A 21,003-nucleotide genomic window follows, 5' to 3' on the forward strand; every position below is an offset into this window, starting at 1 on the left:
CAGAGATGAGCACATGAGTCATGCAAAGTCTGGGTCCAGATTTCAAAAACAATTCAAGCAGTAGATTTCAGATCTCTGTAACTGCAGTGATACTGCCAGGAAGAAATTGGACAATAGAGACGCATTCATTCAATTGCTCTGCCTGTAGAAGCAGTAATCAGATGTTCTGTCAGAATTTCTGTGGACCTTTTCCTATTAGCCTTTTGAGAATGTGTTTGGTTTGTCTTTCTGTTTTGTTGGTTTCTTTTTTTCCTCCCCGTGTCATAATCTAAAGGCTGACATGGATGCTTGTGTGTGTGTGTATACACACAAAAAGGTTTCCGTGTAATTATCTGTGTTGTAAGACCCACTTTCCAAAGATTTGTTAGTCATTACTGTCATCTCCTAGAATTAAAACGACTGCATAAAGGCAAATGTAATCCAGATTCATCTTGCTCAGTATACATTTTTTTCTGGAAACTTTGAAAGTCAGAAATGAAAAAGAAAACCAAGAGAATGGTGATGCAGAACTCATGTACTTTGGAGACCTGGAAAATACATGAGAGGGACACATTTGTATTCAGCACAATTGTTACTTAGTGATTTCTCTTCAGGCTGTTGTGCTTAGTTTTTGATAATTGCTACTCTTGTACCCCATTTGTACACACTTCAATTCTGCCAGAAGGCCCTTCTAAAAGTTGGTTGCAGAATTTGGAAGGTATTGAACTTCTTGAAGCTGTATAATTAATGTGCTGTAGTCCTATGGATGAGATTTCTGAAAGCATTTTCACTCTTTGTGCATGTAAATTTTTTTCTATATTCACAAAACTCAGGTTGATAAGGGCAAAGTCTGTAATTCTGTGCACAACTACTTGTCTTGAACAGTCTCTTAGTCTTAGATGGTGCTGCCTTTTCTGTGTGTCTGTGACAGCACACTTGATTGCTTGTGTTGAGCATGAGCATTAAGGACAACTTTTAAAGCACTTCTCCTTCTCTAAGGAAATTATGTGCTTTAAAAGTGTATGCTGCTTTTTGTTCTTGTTTGTTTGTAGACATGATGTGATTTTCTGCTGAACTACATCCTAATTCTGTCCCTTAAAAATGGAGGCAAAATGCCTGCGCTGCTGTTACATAAGGACCACATTGCATTAGTGCTTGGGATCTGACATTCTTGGGGCAAGAGAGGTAGAGCTGCCTGAGAGATAAGGATGGTGTAAGGATGTTCACAGTACGTGATAATGGTTTGCTGACTTTATATAGTTAAGTAGGACTTAACTCTTCTTTAGCTCTTTTTGTATACTGCATCCTGCCTTTCCTTTCCATCCATTTTACACTCACTCTGGCTCCATCTTCTACATGGTCTATCCACTTCCCTGCGGGAGGAAGGGTTGAATTAAGCAGGTGGACTTTTCTACCTTGCAACCTGTCAGGTGCAGACTGCCTTTTGTGGCCTAAATCCTTCAGTTTATTCTGAAAGAGTGAGACAAACCCAAGCCGTTATTCATTAGTGATGTATTTTGTAGAGTAATGCAAATTACCCTGCAAAATAAGAAGCTCCAAGGTAAGGTTAAAAAGTGAGAATGGAGATGGTCTGGTTTAGTGAAGGAGAAAGAGTTATGTGTATGTTACTTATTTCTATCATGCATGCAGCAGACTGGTGTCATCTTGGTAAGGAAGAGCTGATGTTAGATACCACCAAGAATCACAAACTTGTCAGCATTTTGGAGGATGCAGACTTTCCTGCTCTAACTACCAATATCTCTAGATGGAGTTCTGCCAGATTCCTCTCCTGACATACTACTCAGATTTTTCTTTCCATCCTCAACCATTACCTGTGGAGATATTGTTTCTGTGTGTATGATCAGTAGATCAGTACCTCCATAAAGAAATCAGGTAAGTTTTTGTCTGCCTTTCAGGCCCTGCATTTTGCTATGGAGAGTAAGAAGGCTCAGTCTAGCTCACCAGTGCACACAGCTAACTGTTCATTCATAGTTTGTCATCTATTTGCCTGACCCATATGACTCACATACTCAAAACCTCTTGTTATAATCCATCCTTGAGATCCTGTTGAAGTGAAGGAAAAGGGGTCTTTTTCTCTTTCCAGTTTGTATTCTCTTACAGTTCTTTTTAAATTTTTGATTTAGAGGCTTTTTTGTAGAATTCTTCCTGTTCACTAGTGCTTGGCCTTTTTGTGGTAAATATAGACACATCTTCTCGCTGGAGTTTTGGAAATCTATGTATATTTCTAGCATCTAGAAAAAAAAGCAGTTATGCTTGCGAATTTCACCAGTATCCCATCTATTTTCTAAGGATGCAAGGTGTTGTAAATAGATTGGCTAAACTACTGAAACCTGGAGGAATGTTGTTATTTCGAGACTATGGAAGATACGATACAGCTCAGCTTCGTTTTAAAAAAGGTAATTCCTGAATGCTTTTGAAGTTTGCTGTTCATTTTAACACTTTTTGAAAAAAAAGTGACATGTCCTTTTTCATTACTGCTCTAAATTCTTAGGTCGTTGCTTGTCAGAAAATTTTTACGTACGAGGAGATGGAACCAGAGTATATTTCTTTACCAAAGGTATGAAATGGTATAGTTTTATTGAAAGGGTTGCGTGTCTTTCAAGATGATTTGGGCTATAAAAGCTCGTCTTAGAAATTTAAAGAAGGTTTTATTGGCTTTTTTTTTTTTTAATTCTCTGCTTTTACAAAGCCTAAAGCTAACTGTTTTAAGAAAATAATTCCTCTTATGTGTACGCTTGTTGTGTCTGGTGTACTGCAAGATTGCTTGCAGACATCACTGGAAACTTCTCTTTGTCTAAGCATCTTGTGTCTAATAGTATGCTCAAATTCTGTTATTTAAAGAGGTACGCGATTTCTTTCTTAAAATTGAGATAAGCAGGCTTGGAAGGACAGTTGGTAGCAGTGCTTTGATCTTTTGTTCTGCTGTGTTGGTGACTCTGAGCTGTGAGACTGCTCTTTCTGCACGAGCTAAACTTAAATTCCTGATTGTGGATACTATTGCTCTTTGCCCATCCAGTCACTTGGTTCTGTTGGCAGTCAGCTTAGACTGGTGTATTTTAGCCCAGCTACTGGAAATTGTGAGAATGAGTATCACAGGACTTTGTTTTTTTACCCTCTGCAACCTAAGCTTTGAGCAATAGAAGTGGATCAGGATTTATCCCAGTCTGAGTAATTTTAGAAGTGAGGAGGATCTAGGACATGTAGGGGAAACCACTTGAATTCAAAGAGCCTTCTCAGTTTTTAGATGCCTCATTTTGTACTTAGTCATGACAAAGAAGCTTAAAGTTTTCCAGTGGTGACTGACAAGAAGGAGATAATTACATTGGCATAAATGTGTGGATTGTCATTTGGCAGGTGAATTACCTTTATCTTGATAATATGTGAACAGTAACCAAATGGCATGCATTTGTTTTCCTCAACTCTGGCATACTGAACCCTCTGAAGAAAAGGGGATCTGTGAAAACCATGATTAATAACCAATGTGGTTTAGGCCTCAACAATACATTTTTTACTGTAATATAACTTGAGAGCTGTGAAAATGAATTTCTAACAAGACATCTTGCAGGCAGTTTCATTGATCTTTCAAATCTCAACCAGATTTAGTTCCATCTTTGGTTGAGCTGCAGGTTGTTAATTACAACATTCTACAAATGTCTTTTTTTAATTATAATAATTCTTCATATGTGAAAATAGGTGAGGTATGGAACATGTTCAACTTGGCTGGATTAACTGAAGTACAGAATTTAGTTGATCGGCGATTACAAGTAAACAGGAAGAAAAAAGTGAAAATGCAGAGAGTTTGGATACAAAGCAAGTTCCAAAAACCATTGCTGCTATCTCCAAATAATCCTGCAGAAATTATCAAAAGGCGCCCTTAATTGTATCACAAGCTCCAGAACCTGAAGCAAATTTGGGTATGTATATTTCCTATAAATCTTGTGTTTATCAACTGAAAAGGGGAAACATGGAACTGAAAACCTTTCCCTGATTTTTTTTCTTGTAAAGTCGTGTGTGTGAAAATGACGGGGCGGGGGGGGAAGAAGGCATTTCTCACTTCTGCTTTATATGCAGTGAACGGATATGCATTTATTTATTCATAACTGTGACCAGGTACTATTTTATTTCCATGAATACGAATAGTCAGTAAGTATAAGCATGTATCTTGTTCCTGTTGAAATTCACAATATGTAAAAATTTTAGAAGAAACATAATCGTTTCAGAGATTTAGAGAAACAGAGTATCTGTTCTCACTATCACATGTGAATTTCTGGGTCATGTGTCTTTTAACTACTGTGTGTCTTGCAACTGTATTTCCTCTTTGGGGGGAAATTTCATGATGCATAAATAATGAAGACAAAAATCTCTTTCTGATTTACATGTAAGTTATCCTTTCATACTAACTGCATGTGATATGCATAGGTTTCAGATCAGTTGGTGATTGACATCCTTCACTGTGACTGTCTGATTCCTCTGAAGTCTCCACTTTTCATCTACATGGCCATCAGAAACATGCCAAACTCAAGTGTCTGTAACAGCTTAGTGATAAATAACTTTAAAGTGCCACAGGTTGTGAACTGAACATCATGTAGATAAGAATTACCAAAATGCCAGAACAGTGTTGAAACTAAATAGTTAACATTTGCCTGGATAAGTACAAGCATGATTTTTATGATATGTCAGATATGCTAGAGGGAGGAGCAAAAAGAGTACTCCAGAGTACATTTTGTTAATACTGTTATGCAGAATGTAATCACACTAAAATGGCGATCTACATGGCAGCTATTTTTGTTGTTTACAGAGAGAGATTGCTTTCTTAGAGCTTGAGTTTTAGAAAAAAGACAAATGTTTTTGTATTGACCCTAGGAGGACAGGACTACACTAGTATGTCAAGTGCTTTTAAGAAGAAAACCAAAATGCACATACTGTTTTCAGATGCAGACCATGATACTGAGGCTGTTGAGCTGGCATTTAAAGATGCCATTTCTGCTATTTCAATGTAGATTTACAATCACTCAGAGACAAAGAGGAGAGGACAAGAACCAGGTGAATGAATAAAATAAATCTCTTGCTTCAACAAGGATATAGAATGCATGTAATCTATAACATGCGTGCAGCTTTGAGTGCCATTAATATAGTGACACTCTCAAAGTCTCTTTTCTTGCTTTTGTTTTAGTCTGAAGGGTAAGCATGTCACAGCTGGCAACCCGTTTTTTTTTGCAAATTGTTATGTGCTAAGCTAAGTAGAACCGATTGTCTTCTAGAAAAAAATATTATTTAAATTTAGATGCTGAATATCTTCATCCTCTCTGACAAGATGAGGGACCTGCTTAATTTCATAAATCCAGATGTGTTTCCAGAATGAGGTGTAATAAGGGGTCTTTGAAGGTAGAATTTGATCCTGCATTTCTGGTGTTTCTAAACTCCCATTAGAGTATGATACTATTTTATGAATTAAGTGGCTTAGGAAGCTTTGGTTAGCAATGGCATTATTGTAACCTGCAATGAAACTCTTGTGATATAAATCAGAAGTTAAAACGTAGCTGTGTTTCTTCAAGCCCTAAGAGACTGTAGCATCTGTGTGGGAAATATAAATAAGTATCTGTTTTAATTAGGTTGCTACCATGTGCTATTAATCATGACTTCTGAGTATGCATAGCTCTTAGTCTAGTGCAAAGCATTTTCAGTTGTAGAATTTTCCAGGGCGGTGATGGTGATGATAAGCTTTTGAGCATCACACAATCTTATTCATGTGTGTGATGTAGATTTTCCATGTGTAGAAGCTAATGAAACGTTTGCTTTGGCTCTCACACTGCTATGTTGATTCTGGCAAGATTTTAATATGCTATGTTGTTAGCTTAACAAAAATGTGACATCAGAAGAAACCAAACCCTGAATTCTCTTTTGGCCTTGAGCAAAATTGGCTGCTTCTCTTCCACACCTTGAAGTGCAAGTATTGGCTGCCTCTTTTAGAATAGTGGTGCCTGTTTTAGAAGTAAGTAATAAGATCAGCTACTTTTTGTAAGCATAGAATATCCACTGTCAAGTGAACTGTAACCCGTCTGAACAGTTGTAAGACTAATAGAAGAGGAAATGGACAGAGATGTCATTCCCAATAAGAACTTTTGAATGTGTTTTGGCTTTGCGACATTGCAGTTTTCAAAAAGCTTAAGCGAAGACGTGTTTTTTAAAGTACTTCAAATTATCTGTATCATCTGTGAAAACTAGTATTACAATATTGCCAAAAGAAAGGCAAGTAGAACTACTGAAATAAAAGAAAGGAGAGATGCAGATAACTATATAGGAAATGCAGTTTAAAATAGCTTATTAGTTAATTTGGGGGGGTAGGAAATTAAGGCATTGCAAACAAAGTGTGCAATAGTGTAGCATTTGCAATACCAGTATAGAAAAAGGCTCCAAGTTTCACTTTTTGAAATCTGAGGTTATTTCTCTAATCAGATATGTACCTGAAACCTCTAAATAAATACCAAACATTTTAATTGTTAATTGTTTGGGGTTTTTTTCTGGTTCAGCATGACTCCCTATGCTGGTAAAGCAGACTTGCGAATGTATACAAATGGCAATTAGAGCAAGATAATCTTGTTAGAATTGAGGTTTGGCCCCACTGGCTTTGGCTTGCTTTATCAATAGTGTGTACTTTTTGCCCATCTCCATTGGTACTGCATTATATTTATGTGCAGGGGTACAGGAAAATGGTACTTAGTGGTTTAGAACTTGTGATTTTAAGCAACTTGTATTTTAAGCAAGTACAAGAGAGCTGGAAAGAAAGCAACCAACCTTTTCTCTTACACTAATTCTGAAGTATCTAGTCAATAACAAATCATAAAAAATGTTTGTTTATTGTTTGTTTGTTTTTTTTTTACAGCAAAACCAAGGCAGGTGCTTGTGCCTTATCTGCAAATCCACTGAATCTGAAGAGGACAACCAAAATGCAGGGCAGACTGGGAGACAGCAGGAATTCTAGTGACAGTAGGGAAAAATTTCTTGTATTGGAAACTACTGTTTCTGTCCTGTCTTTCGCCAAGTTGCAAGCAAAAGACAAGGAAATCTGCAGATTCTGCTGTTTAATAATGACTAAAAATTTGTAACAAACCATCCTGAAATTTGTATTAAACACCAGTGGAAATCACATAAATTTTGCTAGTTCATTTTGATTTGTGGTGTCATCTTTATTCACTGCTCTGCAGTGTTCTTTGATCTTTGACATATGCCTTGTTTCCCCTTATTCCTGTGCATAGTAGACAATTAAGCAGTTTCCCCAGGAGCTATATACACAAACATTCACAGTAAAGTTTGCTGTCTGGGTTATTCCTAGGATTGAAGCAGAAGAATTTTGTTTCCTTCTGTACAGGCCAGATTGCTTTTTATTTTTGTGTGAATGCAATGAATTGTATAGATGACAAATTATTATAGCAGTATTTGCTGTAATTTTAAATTCTTTTAAGCTAAATATAACTTAGGGTATGCTGTTTGTAATGGCAGTGATAATAGTAGACAGTTCATACATAAACTGTCTTCTTCATAGACTGTCTTCATAATGGGTGATTGAACAACCTTGCAAAAAAACATATATATAATTAATCACTGCTATTGTTCACAATACAGGTCACTTTGTGTTTCAGTATCTGTAGACTTCTTTCCATGTTTGGAACAAAGATTGGATATGAGGGGTTTTTTACATCAGTTACGTGCCAGTTGCCCTCCTCTTGAGAATCAGGCCAGAAACTGGACAAATCGAAGTCTGCTAAATGCAATTACAGTAAGTGTATAGTCAGTAAGAACAACATGAGTTGCCATGGGCATCTTAGCAGGTTCTTTGTTGTACCTGCTGGTCCAGGCATATAAGTCATGCCTAGACTGGCCTTTGAGCTGGGAAGGGAACTTCTCTGTCCAGCAACTGTCCTCTACCCTTTGCGAGCACTAAACAACTAGAAGAACAACTTGCCTGATTTGAAAGCAAGAGCCATATGGGCAGAAGGGGAGGAAGATGAAGATGCAGCGCAAAGGCAGACGGGAGGAGTGAGTGTTTCCTCTGAGAACAGGGGTAAGAAATAAGCTTGGACATGAAGATGAAATGAGATGAACTGAACAGGGAACTGAGGAACAGAACACCATGGGCACCATATAGTGAGAAGATGTATCAGGAGACAATGTGGCAGGGTGGAATACTGGCCTAGAAAAATGAGTGAAATGAAATTGAGGAGCCAAGAAGAAAAAGGAAATAGGGTGTAACCTGGGTAAACAAAGGTCTTGGGATAAGAATTGGAGGTGGAAAGACCTATCTTCAAAGTCTTTTTCTTCCAAGTGGTACTGTATTTTCACATCTTAGTGGATTATAGGCTTTGTCTTTCATCCATATGTGCAGAGTGTATTTCAATTTATTACAAAGATGGAATGTTTCATTTGTTGTAGTTCGTATGTGCTATGCACATGTTTGCAACAGTGAGGCAGGTTTATGATACACCTGCTTTTGCTTTTTCCTTAGGGAACAATGTTTTTACCTTCTTCCTCTAGTGACAGAAGCTACACTCCTAACCTCCTGGGAAGCAAATACAAAAGAATAACAGAAGTGTCTGCATCCTGATTGTGTTCAATCAACGTAGAACAATTAAATTTACTCCATATGTTCTGATGTCATCCCATTTAAATTAAGACCATATCTGCAGATTATCACCTTCAAGTGCCTCCCAATCTCAGTCTCTGTTATACTTGCATCTGTTCCATAGAGTTTAAATGAATTTATATAAACTGGAAATACAACTTCAAAGGAAAACATCAGAATAATCTGAAGGCTTTCTGGGATTATAACAGTTTAGAGAAGGAATATGTTTATTATTTTAAAACCCACTCATGGTTGCAGAGGAGCATTCATCCATGAGGCTAAAAATTTAGGTTATTTGAGGTATAATGTACATTATCAAGAAGATTAAACGTAATACCTGTGATATGAAGCTTTGTATATTTAACTTGGCCAAAAGTATCTTGTCCGTTTTTATCATGAAAAAGGAATTGGCAACAAGATAGTCCCATTTTCATTTCATCCATTTTCAGGATATTTTATTGATCAGGTTACTACAATTTTAAAGGGAACATGAAAGATTAAGAAAGTGACTTAGTTTAATGACGGCTAAAACACACTAATGATATATACAATTTAATAAATGCTCAAAGAATAATCTGAGCGCTCCTGTGTATTGATACTAAATGAACTTTTAAGTTCATTAAAAACACAGACTTGATGTATGCTGCTAGTTATAACAAGAACCAAAATGTTAAAATTTATAAATATGATGTCAAAATAGAATGCTATATAGTTACAAATGTGATTTTAAAATAGAATGCTCTATAGCTACTGCATAAATCCAGCATATAGTCTTCTCTGTAGTGTGTCCCGTTCAGCTAGAAAAAAGATGCAGTACAAATAGGTGATGAAAATTCCTAGAGACATGAAAAAACTTCATATGAAGGCAGGTTAGGGAAATGGATATTAGACAATGTGAGGATGGCAAATAACCCTATGTTATACTATTTAGAAGGTCTAGTTTATCCCTTTACACAATACAAAAAGCAAGGTAAACTAGTCGCGTTGGCAGGCAGCAAACCTACGTTGAAACAGTGTGCCCTATAAAAACACAAGGAATCACATTGTTCACAAGGCTAAAAGATTGGTGAGTTACCAAAATTGGGTTATATTTTTCCATTTTTATATTTATATGTGTCAAAGGGGAAATCTGCATATTTACTCTTTACGATTTTAAAATGCCTCCAGTAAAACAAAACCAAAACCCCAACAATCCTACAAACTTTCTCATTACCTTTTGTGAGATCCTAACATTGCACAGCAGTAGAGCTGGAGAAGAAACCTGAACATGGTCTAGTAGGCACAGTTTACTGAATTAAGAAAAGAGGGGGTGGGGGGGAAAGTATCAAAAAAAGATAACATGCTAATTGGCATGACAACATGTAGTCCTGTAGCAATCATACAGCAGTTAGTATTTTATACAGAATGACAAATTCAGTACAGTGCCTGAGAGGGAGACATCAGTCTTACCACACTTTCCTGTCACTTACAACAACATCACTGTAAACTGGCATGTGGACAAGCCAAAACCCAGAGAATAAAAATAATTGGTTTGCTAAAAGAGCATACAATTGATTGATTATGACTGGGTCAGACTTGCTGTATCAGAGGGTTTGATTGCAGAGCCAACATTAATTTTTTCTTTCTTTAGTGTCAGGCACACTCTAGCTTCCATTTCCTCCCAAGTAACAAGTGCTCTTTAAATGGAGGAGCTGCATCTTTGAACTTGAATAAAAGGGTTGTTGTGCAGCGTAGGATTTAGCAGATGGGCTTAGAGAATCTGAACCTACCACTAGTCTTTTATTCTACGCTAGGAAAAGCTTTGCCATTTTAAGGGCTCAGTTTGCTACATACCCTATTAAGAGCACAGTAGTCAGATGTCATTCTGAGGAATCGGGCACCTTAGTTTCCAATGACATTGATTACACTCAACAGTGAGAGGATGAGAAAGAGTGGTGGGTGGAGAAGTGAAAAGGCAGTGTGAGGCATTTCAAGGAGGAGGTTTGCATTCCATCACTTACATGTGGGTGACAATCCCTCTGAGAAACAGTTTTTACTCTGAAGTGGAGCAGAGTTGAATCTTCTGCACTCAGGTTTAATCTCCATCCCTGCAAATTACCAGTGCAGCCTGTAGTCAAATGTGCTTTTACTTAAAACGAAGAGAAAATAACAGTAGCAAGAAGCTGCATCTTTAGAATGGAGCTGTGATTTCACAGGGAGAGACCCTGGCATGTTAATCCCTGGCAAAAATGGGTGTAATTCTCAATGACAACACTAAGCCTGTTTACGCAGGGGCTGAGCTAAACCCAACGATGATACACAATGCTGTTCAAAATCAATCATTTAATCCTTTTCAAATTTTTGTGATCTAACAACCAAAGATGTTTGTGTTAATAAAAGATGGCGTGACAAAGCTGTGATTGTCACTGAGCATGACTTGCTTTGAGATAAAAATTGCAGCAAACACTCATAATCTTATTTTAGATAAATATTTCATCTTGTTATTCAGGTGTGAATATTAGTGAGTTGAATAAATACCCAGTGATAGTTACCAAACTCTGAAATCAAGTCTGTTTTTAAAATTGGAAACAGTCTGAGCTATCTTATACAAAGAGAGAACAGAATCACAGTGGCAATAAGTCTATGTTTCTTTTTGCTGAAGTTTACAACGAATCAATATCATCAACAACCTTGATTTTAGTCTCTTCTTATTTTGCATGTACTTATTTTAATAACAAATGACAGCACATGAAAAAGGAAACTGCGTGGCACACAGTCTGCAAAGCATGTAAGTATTAAAATAGTTAACAAACTACTAAACCACACTCTTTTTTCTTCTTGCATCAATTGACTTGAGGCAAAGTAACAGAAACAGTAAATATTTATTTTACTTTTAAACAATTAATGCTGATAAAAGGCCTCAGGGTTAAATCTGAAAGAAAAAAATTTTGAATCTTTGTCCCAGATTCCCAATGTCATTTAAGTCCAGAAGACATGGAGTTGCTTCAAGGTATCTAATTGCTTGCCATTAGAATCCAGATTAACTGGTCCCTAATATTCCTTGTACAAGTAGAAATGCAAACCTAGAAGTATGAAAATATTCTGTCAGTAAGAACATCTACATTAATCATTTAAATACTGAAGTCAAAATCAGTTGCACAGAGACAATAGCTCTGTTCTATACTCTTGCTTTCCTTAAGGGCTGAAATTTTGTTTGGGTTTAACATGCTCAAATATCTGTGTTTGTATTTTAGTGTAAGACACTCTACAGTTTTTATCCTATGACATTATGAATTATGATAAGTGGTTTACAATAATATGCTTAATACCCATTAATTTTTGCTATGTTTCTCTCTTCTCCTTCTTTTGAGAAAGTACCTGTGAGAAAGTGTACCTATTCTGAAACTTAACAGTCCTTTGAAGTCCAAAATAACAAAATTTGGACTTTGAAAAAAACAGAAAGGGAAAAAATGGCTTTTTTAACACATTGTCAGGAAGTGAAAATTCACATTTATGTTTCCCTGTCTTTTTAGATATCATAGAAATTGTGTTATTCCATTACCAAAAGACTTTGCATATTGGTATGTGTTTCTAAGGAAATACCAGTAAAGCAGTGTAATTTAAACTTAAATTATGCTTTGGACTTCCCGTCTTTTTCACAATTGTTTGTTCTCCTTTTCCTAAATCAGTCCATCGGATTAAAAAAGAAAACAAACTTAATAGCACTCTTTGAAAGCCACAAATTGTTGATGATAATGCAGGCAAATAGTAACTGAGTGTTGTTTCCAGTCGATTTTCATGCTGTCTGTGAGATCAAAAATGGAACAGTTTTATCTGCTATGCTACCAGCATTTTCTTAAGTAGGGGTATGTTATGTGTATGTTTGTTATACTTCATATAATTTTCACATTCTTGTTTCCAGCTACTCTACTTTCTGATTTACATTAATAAAGCTTTTGGATATTCCCAAGTGGAATGTAAGTATTACTTACATGTTACTTACATTATCTAAATATTACTATTTGTATTCATAAAGTGAATAAATACAAAATTTAACATAAATCTCCACGTGTAGCTACATGCAAAGTGACAGCTTCAGGCCTCTTTGTTTTCATCCCCAGTTTACTAGGTGAGATCAGCAAGGAATGTGCAAACTTTCCCTAGAGGAACCTAGAGAGACCTTTTTTATTTCTCTAAGGGTGCTGCCAAGTACTTCAGTGCTTCCTGATTTTTGTTTGTGTTTTGGTTTTGTTTTTTTCTAAATACAACAAAACAGTTATTGCCAAAGAGAAACCTAAAGGGCTTAGATTATATACATACATACATACATATATATATGTGCATGTATGTGTATAAAAAGGAGAGCATAGAGAACACCAGCAGGCTGGGAGGTAGAGAATTGGAAATTGGCTGGCATCCAATTAGAGAAAAGTCCAGACATGAGAAAAGAGAAATTCTTTATAGAGGCATTTCACATAAGGTAAAAGAGAAAGTCTATATTCTTCCTGAAACCAATGATAGTATGGGATGAGAAGTAAGAGAAAAGTTATTAATAGACTTTTAGTTTTTAGTCTGGAAAACTGTATAAGCCATAACTTTCATGTTTGGACTTTCTAAGCACTTTCATACAAGGGGCCTGCTGGGGATCCACATTCTTCTGCAGTCAGTATGGGTGCTGAGTCATCAGGAAAGTTGGCCATTTGGTTTTAGGTTTCTAAATATAGAGGTGAACATTTAAAGCCCTAATCTGGGAACAGTGGACACTGTATGCAGCTTTGGTGACCTGAATGATTTCATTCTTTACAGTGCTCTTATCAGAACTAAAGCTGTGCCTGTATTACACAGTCCCGAAAAACTGTAGCTCCTATGACCAAAAAAAAACCCAAACAAAGAAATAATCATTAAAAGAAATAGAGAAGAGTAGCAAGTTTCAGTCTCTGCTAAGCATCAAAACTCTGTCAGGATAGGTCATGTCCTCTCGCTCTATGCAGAGGAGGTGGCACAAGTAGACCTTAGGGGAGGGAACAGAAAAGCAACCTAACTTAAGGAAGGAAGCTTAGGTTAAGCCTTAGAAGTGGTAAATTTTAACTCTTCCGTTGGGTTTTTGCTATTGTGTTGAGGAGGTAAGGAGTGTAAGGTTTTGGGAGTATGCCTGGAAATTGTCAGTTCTCTGAATAAATATTATCAGAGAACTTTTGTACTAACTTTACCTTTCCAGTTGGTATGTTTTACCAACTTTCAGTACATGGGTTGGTGGGTTCTTTTAATTTCTGAAGAACTTCAGCACACTGGTTGTTTGGGAACTTTGCTAAAATAGGTCCTTTGACATTCAAAACACCATGACAGAGAATCCGAATTGCAAAAAGGTGTTTTCACTTTCACTGTAGATAAATTTATATAATCCAGTACTATATAGTAGGAGATCCTTCTTAAAAAGGCGAGGGTTTGCATTGGTGATTCAGTGTTTTATTTTGAGAGCATGCTGTGCCGTCTGCGTAGATCCTAGCTGAAGAAATGCTTGCTGAGTGCTTCGCCACCTGAAAATGTGGGGCAGGAAAGGAGAAATCCTGCCTGGTCAACAATTGTATCAGTTTGGCCAAACGCATACGTTGCTGGCAGCGGCGTCGCAGCTCTCTGTGAGGGCAGGCCTTGGCCATTGGGTGTACGGGATGCCACTGAGGTGCGGTGACTCACTCCTGGTTCTCTCTGCATAGATCTGCATTTACAGCACAGGGGCCATCTCCCCACCTGGCTACCGAGGTCTTGCAGAAAAGCAAGTCCTTGAACGAGCTTGTGAGATGGGTATTGTTCTGGCAGGCCAGGTACAGCCCAGGGGTGCGCTAGTGCCTGGCTCTGCTTTAAGTGAAGCTTCGTTAGTCAGATTGATTACAGTCCAGGCAGGCAAAACTCTTGGTGATTTGTGAATTAAGGGAAGGATATCAAGCAAGTGGATAGCACAGAGGAAAGACTGTTTTGAGGGAAAATAGATTTTTTTTCTGGAAACTTTTTACCAAACTCTCATCCTGAGTACCCACAGTGTGTTTCAAGAGCTGTATTTTGTAGGTGAAATAGCTGGGAACAGAACTTCTTAACAGGGTGCGAAAAACCTGTAGCTGTGTTAAGCAACAAAGTGCTAGCCATTGCATCCAACGTGCAGTGCTTTTGTACAGTGGCAGTCCATGTGCAGCTGATTGGTTAGTAAAAAAAAAAAAGTCATTACCTTACTAAAAGATGTGAGCTTCAAAATGAGACGGTGCCCTCATTTTCTATGAGAACTTAAAACATGCAAAGTTTGAGGTTTTAAAAGCTAGTCAGCCATGTGTGAGTTACAAAACCACAACAGGCTAGCAACTTCTGTTAAAATTTGAAATGAGTGGTTTTTATTTGCTTCTAGCTCAGAACCAACTGTATCAGTTTCCTTCCAACTGGTGTAAGACTATGACAGATGATTTTACAACAAAAGGGGATTTCTTGACAATATTCAAGGAGGATGATGGGAAGAATCTCTTTGATTAAACTAGGGTGGAGGACTACGCTGACACTTCTCTTAGAAGGTACTTATTGTTACTAGTCTGCCCCTAGCCATAGGCTTCTTATCTGTTGCTTTGTTACACCTGCTAAACTCATGGAGCTTCTCAGCAACATGTAGATGGAGTCAACATCTCTGGGCTCCAGAAGATAAGTACCTAATATGTGACCTACAACTGCATGTCTGTTGTCTGTGATAAATATGAAAAAAGCAAGAAAGTCCCATTTTATTTCACTAGAAGACAAATTAGGAAATAAAAAATATCCAGCCTTTTTTTATTGGGTCTTTATAACATGTTCTTTGGAGAGGGCTGAATCCTGGTTTTAATTATGTATGGTATGTTGAAGGTTTTGATTTAGGACTTGATTACTAGTCCTTAGTATAATTCTCTTTATTTTGGGTGCTATCTTTGCACAGGATGAAAACCAGAATGTATCTGTTCTGTTGTTTGATTTTTTTTTAATCGAACTTCTTACTGTTGTCTATTTTATACCTACAACATTCGAAACACTGGTTATTTCATGTGTGCTACCATTCATATCTAATGGGTGAGACCTCAGTACAATTAAAAAAAAATACAGAATGCAGCTCAGATGAGACAGAGATAGGAAATCTGACTTGGTGATTTTCTGACATATAGCAACAATTCCAGCTTAAACTCTAACATTGTGTGACCTTGTATGAAAAGAAACATGGGAAGTGCAAAATATTTCCTGTATCCACAAAACTGCTCGTCCTGCTCTTCTCCAGTGGAAGTGATTCCCCTGTATCTTTAACAGGGAGATACACCCAGTTAGGTAGCAATAATTCCCAGTACTATCATTTTGGGTTTGTCTTCTTGTGGAATTCAATGCCCATTTCTTTTTCTTTGTCTGAAGGCCCTGAAGTTTCAATCATCTCTGTTAATTCTGAGATGCTGCTGTATGAGTTGTGATGAAATTAAATTTCCATAGAAAATGCAAATTTTGTGTATAAACTATACTTGTGGATTTCTCTGATGAATGTGCCAGCACCACAAAGGGCCCACAACAGCTTCCTAGTCAGCAGCTACTATTATGCAGTGTTTAATTTATGCTCAAATATAGTCCCTCAAAGCATCCCTAATATGACAAATGTAACATAACATAGCATGATACGTTTTCTTTCCCATGATTCCTAAGACCCAAATATTGTTTTGACCCATAGGAGCCAAGTTTTGCCACTGACTTCACTCAAAACAAGATCTCATCATGAAGAAATTTCATAGTCGGATCTGTAGCTATTGTGCATACCTGTTCAGGTAGATCTGTTGACACTTTGATCAGTTTAATAGCAAGTGTTCTTGGGCTACATTTTCTTTCTACCTTCTTAATATTTGTGATCTTACTTTTCCAGATAGGAAAATGTAATATCTATTGCAAAATGAAAAGCAAAGAAAATCCTGCAGCTTGAGCGTATCTGTGCATTGCTGCATTGTCAGACTCGCTTTTTAAAATTAGTTTTTCAGTTCTTCTCAAAAGTGCTTTAGTAAGAGATTAATGTTGGTGTTCACCAGTCACAGGACAGAAGCAGTCCAGAGTCTGTATCTGCTCCTTATAGAAGAGGCCTGTAATAGAAGCAGCAGGATGACTTAATACAAAGAATTTTGAAAAAGGACACTAAGCTGTTCTGTGTTCTCATTTATTAGACAGGGAGTGGGAACTGAGGAGTAACCTTTAAGGAACTCAAATCACACCTTAATAATTTGCATTTAGAAAGGATGTTCCTTTCGTGTTCAATCGGTTTATTGAATCCGTGTTAGATTCCTGTAAATGTTGCACAGCTTTTGCATCTCCAGTATTTTGCCTAAATGAAAGACTAACCTTTGGAATCTGGCTTGGCTATATTACATTTATGTTTAGTCTAATAGAGGTGATGAAAGTCATTGAACTGAGTGGCACAAATTCCCTTGGTCCTTTAGAAGCAGCTTTAACAACAATCTCACTTGGATGTTCGGACTGATAGGAATTAACATCATTCCTATACATGGGAACATGCTTCTGCTTGAAACAGCCTTCTCAAATTCACGTTTCAGTAATCTTCTCTGAGGACAGAGTGTGGTGCCGAAGGAGTAAAAGCTGAATATAGTTTTCATTCCTGGGAGAAATTAAAAAGAAGGCAAGTGTTTTGAGTGGTTAGCAAGCCTGCCTTCACTTTGATACTACTGTCCTGCCATAAAGAAACCTGAAACAAAGCTCATTTTACTGGATAACAATATTTTGAAAATGAGTGTCTTAAGGAGCTGTGGGGATGGTATGAATGTGGACTGAACTCATTTTTTTCCTCTAGCGTACAATATAAGTTGACAGTAAATTCTTCCTGCAGATAGTGGTCATGAGAAGTTTTGCCCTGGGAGTCAGACAAAAAACTGTATCACAAGTGTAAGAGAAATCTCACTGTGTCTGTGGGACCTCTATATGACACACCTATTCTAGTCCCATTCTGTTTCAGCATTTTGTGTAGATCTCTCAGGTATCTTGTATAAAGTCTTTATGGATAAGGTAGTATTTAACAAGACCTGTAATGTTTTGGGATTTGTATGTAACTTTTATGCAAAAGCAAAATCATATTGAAATCAGACATGAATTTAGTTTATGAATTACATTTGGGAAGTGCTTTGTGGAAAAATACCCAATAATCGCTAACAGGGATTAGGGATTTAATATTCTACTTAATATACCCAGCATTAGCCACATCAGATCATAAGTAGCATTTCTGAGTTTATTCATAGCAATAACTACTTGCTTGTATTAAGGCAGGCTGATAGTTTGGTTCTGATCCTGAAAAGCAGGGAAAAGCTAATGGCTTTGTGAACTCTGCACTCACACTCTCTTTGTGGGAACTTTGCAATAACAGTGCAATTGCTCTTTTGAGCCAGAGTCTGGGATCTCCTGAGTTATTCTGAATGTGTGCTCGCCTCGGTTATTGGCGCCCTGGTCCCTCAGATGAATTTTTTTCTTCCACTGTCCTGCAGCATTCCTTGCCAAAAGAGCTACTCTTACCATTTACCCTATGAAGGTAGAAGGGCTAGAGTTTGAAATGACAGTACTGAAAAGTGAAAGCTTCTATAAAAGAGAAATAATAGCTTCTTTTTTTTCCAAAAAAACCCCTTATGTAGTCTTTGCTTTCATATTGTTGAATCCTATGCCAGGAAGCTATCCAATAAACAGTTTGCTATTGCCAAGCATCAGGACCAAATAACAAGAGCCATGGATAAGATAACCACCATTTTAAAGGGCTGCTAAAGTCATATATAAACAAAGGATTCTCAAACAATCTGGATATTTTATACCTGTCACATCAGCAAAAAGGGCATGGCTGCAATCCTGGAGTTCAGTACAGCTGCTTAACTGTAATTGGCTATGAAGCTGTGTAAGAAATTGTCCCATCCTGGTGAATAGTTATTTAATCTCGCTCATTTATCAACTCATTGTTATCTCCTGGTTCGGTTAATGGGAGGCCGATGGGACAACATGCATAGCAGTAACTTTGGTACTTGAGACTCACAGCTAGCGTAGAACAATGCTGTGTATTCTCAGAGATGGAGGATACTCCCCATTTGTCTTCTGCTCCTTGATCTGCCTGTTCAAAGAATAATAAATCAGCATCAATATCCTGCTCTATTTTCTATAGATACTCCAAGAATGAGATTTTGAATATTTAAGGAACCTACTAAAGCTCAGAAAGAAAACGTAGGTCATCTAGAACAATGGATCTTTCTGCAGTAATGGCAAAGCTTGACTGTGTGAGGACAGAGTTTTTTTTTAAATGGCTCAGCTCTGTCTCAGAAGCTACAGGAAAGGAACATATCTTTAATGTCTGCTCAAACATAAGTACCCATATTTGTGTGCACGTGTATGTAAAACAACATAAAAATTCCAAAACAAAGCAAGCTGACTTCCCAGCTCCATGCAGACAAAATCTCAGAACTGCATAGATAGCAGTTGTATTACTTTACACATGCCTGAGATGTGGCCAGGAAACAATACAGAAATATGTAAAAAAAATAGAATGAAAAAATAGAAACTAATGTGCAGAAATGTCCTGCTGCTATTTTGTTTGCCTCTAAATAACGTTATAAATAAATGAGTATGTGCAATTGACTGTGGATTATCCTTTGCCCCCTGAGCATCTAACTTGATTTGGAACAAGTTTTATGGGATATTTCTTTACTTCTTTGGATTTTTTTTCCTTTACTTTTTAATAATTTGGCATGTGAAATTTTGAGTGTAATGTGGTATTATGATCAAAAAGAAGATCAAAATAATGACTAGAGTAAGTGAAAAGGAGACAGAACTGGCACAAAATCTGTATGGAACAAAGAAGTCACATTTATTATCCAAAGTACAACTCCCATTGGGAACTTGGGTAGGTATCATACAAATCATGATGGAATAGGTCTTCTAATGAAGGACTATTATTATGGGAAGCAGGTAGTCTCCATTTAAAATAAAAAGCTAGGCACAATTATATTAGTTGTTAGCATGCAAGCAGCTAAAGGAGCACTGTGTGTTACTAGGCACTTCGCTTACTACCTGAAGTGGAATTGTCCGATAGGAAAATTGGGTAGGACTTTCTGTGAAAAAATGCAACTTGTATACAAAGTCGCTTGTATGAGTCTTGAGACTGATTTTAGTGCTTTAAGGTTAAGTTTTGTTGGCAATGAAACAAGTATTCTGACTGTTCCTGAGGTGTGCAAGCTTTATTAAGTACATGAATGACAAGTAATCTGAGAGCAAACTATGTTCCCTTTGCTTCCCTAGGATCCTTAAACCTTGACTGAATCTCATGATCTGAGACAGGCGTTGCTTTCACTGTTGTTTCTATGACAGTTGAATGTGAATGGTGAATCTATCTTTGGAAGGCAGAAAATGAGATGCATTGTCTTTTAGTGGTCAGGTCTGATAGATATGCTTTTTTAATGTGTTGGCATTGAGTCTTATGTAAGATTTTGCAAAAGTGAGAATAAGTTTTCTCTAGAGAGACAGGTGAGGAATAAAGGATTAGTACGTCTCTCCATACAATAACTCCTACTGTGAAATTCTAGCCCTATTTATAACAATGAGAGCTTTGCTACTGACTTCAGTAGGATCACAATTTTACCCCTAAGGTGCAGTTGTGCTTTCCTAGGAAAGCTAATGTATAAAATATAGCTTCTGCTAGCACATCATCAGTGCAATAGCATAGAAAGATGATAACATTGAATGACATCCATAGCCAATAATAGCTGCTGTTGAGTATCCTGTTGAGCACTGTATCAACGTTAGTCACCAGCTTTCTGGATTTGTGTAAGATTATTTTCTTCATATCTGAATGAGGTAGAACTCAGGATGAGTTGGGATTCCTTGCGGAACTTTGGTTTTTGTATTTTTGGGTTTTTTAACTTGTCAATGAATGTCAGATGTGGTAAAGCTTCTTGATTTCTATTAATAAAGCACACCATTTATAACTAAGTTTTTAAAGCCCTTCAAGGCACTGTTTAGTTTTTCAGCTCTCTTTTTTTGGTTCTATCTAGTTCTGTACTAGGTTCCTATCCTCAGGTCTTGCCTGTGGATATCAGCAACATTACACAGGGTCTTCGGCCAGTATGTTGCCTACAAATCATGGATTGAAGACTGTTGCCTCATATCTTCCAGGTAAGACTAACATTCTCTTTTTGACAGGGCTGTTTAGATGTTGGCTAAGAAAATAACTCTTTGATGTGTTTGCATGAGAATGAATCCTGTAGATAAAACTATATTGTGTAATAGTTTCCTGCAGCTCTCCAGATACCTGTTCAGAGTAGTCTGAAATTTAAGTCAGCCTCTCCCTATGAAATTGGATCTCTACTTTGTACTTCTGATTGCTTCTCTCAGCT

The 21,003-nt window shown here is 37.1% G+C and overlaps 1 protein-coding gene across 4 annotated transcripts in view; it reads left to right on the plus strand.

Annotated features, from left to right (window-relative positions):
* The window catches only part of METTL8 (methyltransferase like 8), a 29,455-nt gene extending 22,283 nt beyond the window's left edge, over positions 1-7,172 (plus strand). For all 4 annotated transcript variants that reach the window (XM_030487537.1, XM_030487539.1, XM_030487538.1 and 1 more), the window contains 4 exons: positions 2,290-2,396; positions 2,492-2,557; positions 3,694-3,914; positions 6,884-7,172. In XM_030487537.1, coding sequence (XP_030343397.1) covers positions 2,290-2,396; positions 2,492-2,557; positions 3,694-3,878 — 358 coding nt within the window. In that variant the 3' untranslated portion in view covers positions 3,879-3,914; positions 6,884-7,172. The remainder of the gene's footprint in view (positions 1-2,289; positions 2,397-2,491; positions 2,558-3,693; positions 3,915-6,883) is intronic.
* Positions 7,173-21,003: the final 13,831 nt, after the last annotated feature.

This window comes from Strigops habroptila, chromosome 5, assembly GCF_004027225.2.
Source record: "Strigops habroptila isolate Jane chromosome 5, bStrHab1.2.pri, whole genome shotgun sequence".
Taxonomy (NCBI): domain Eukaryota; kingdom Metazoa; phylum Chordata; class Aves; order Psittaciformes; family Psittacidae; genus Strigops; species Strigops habroptila.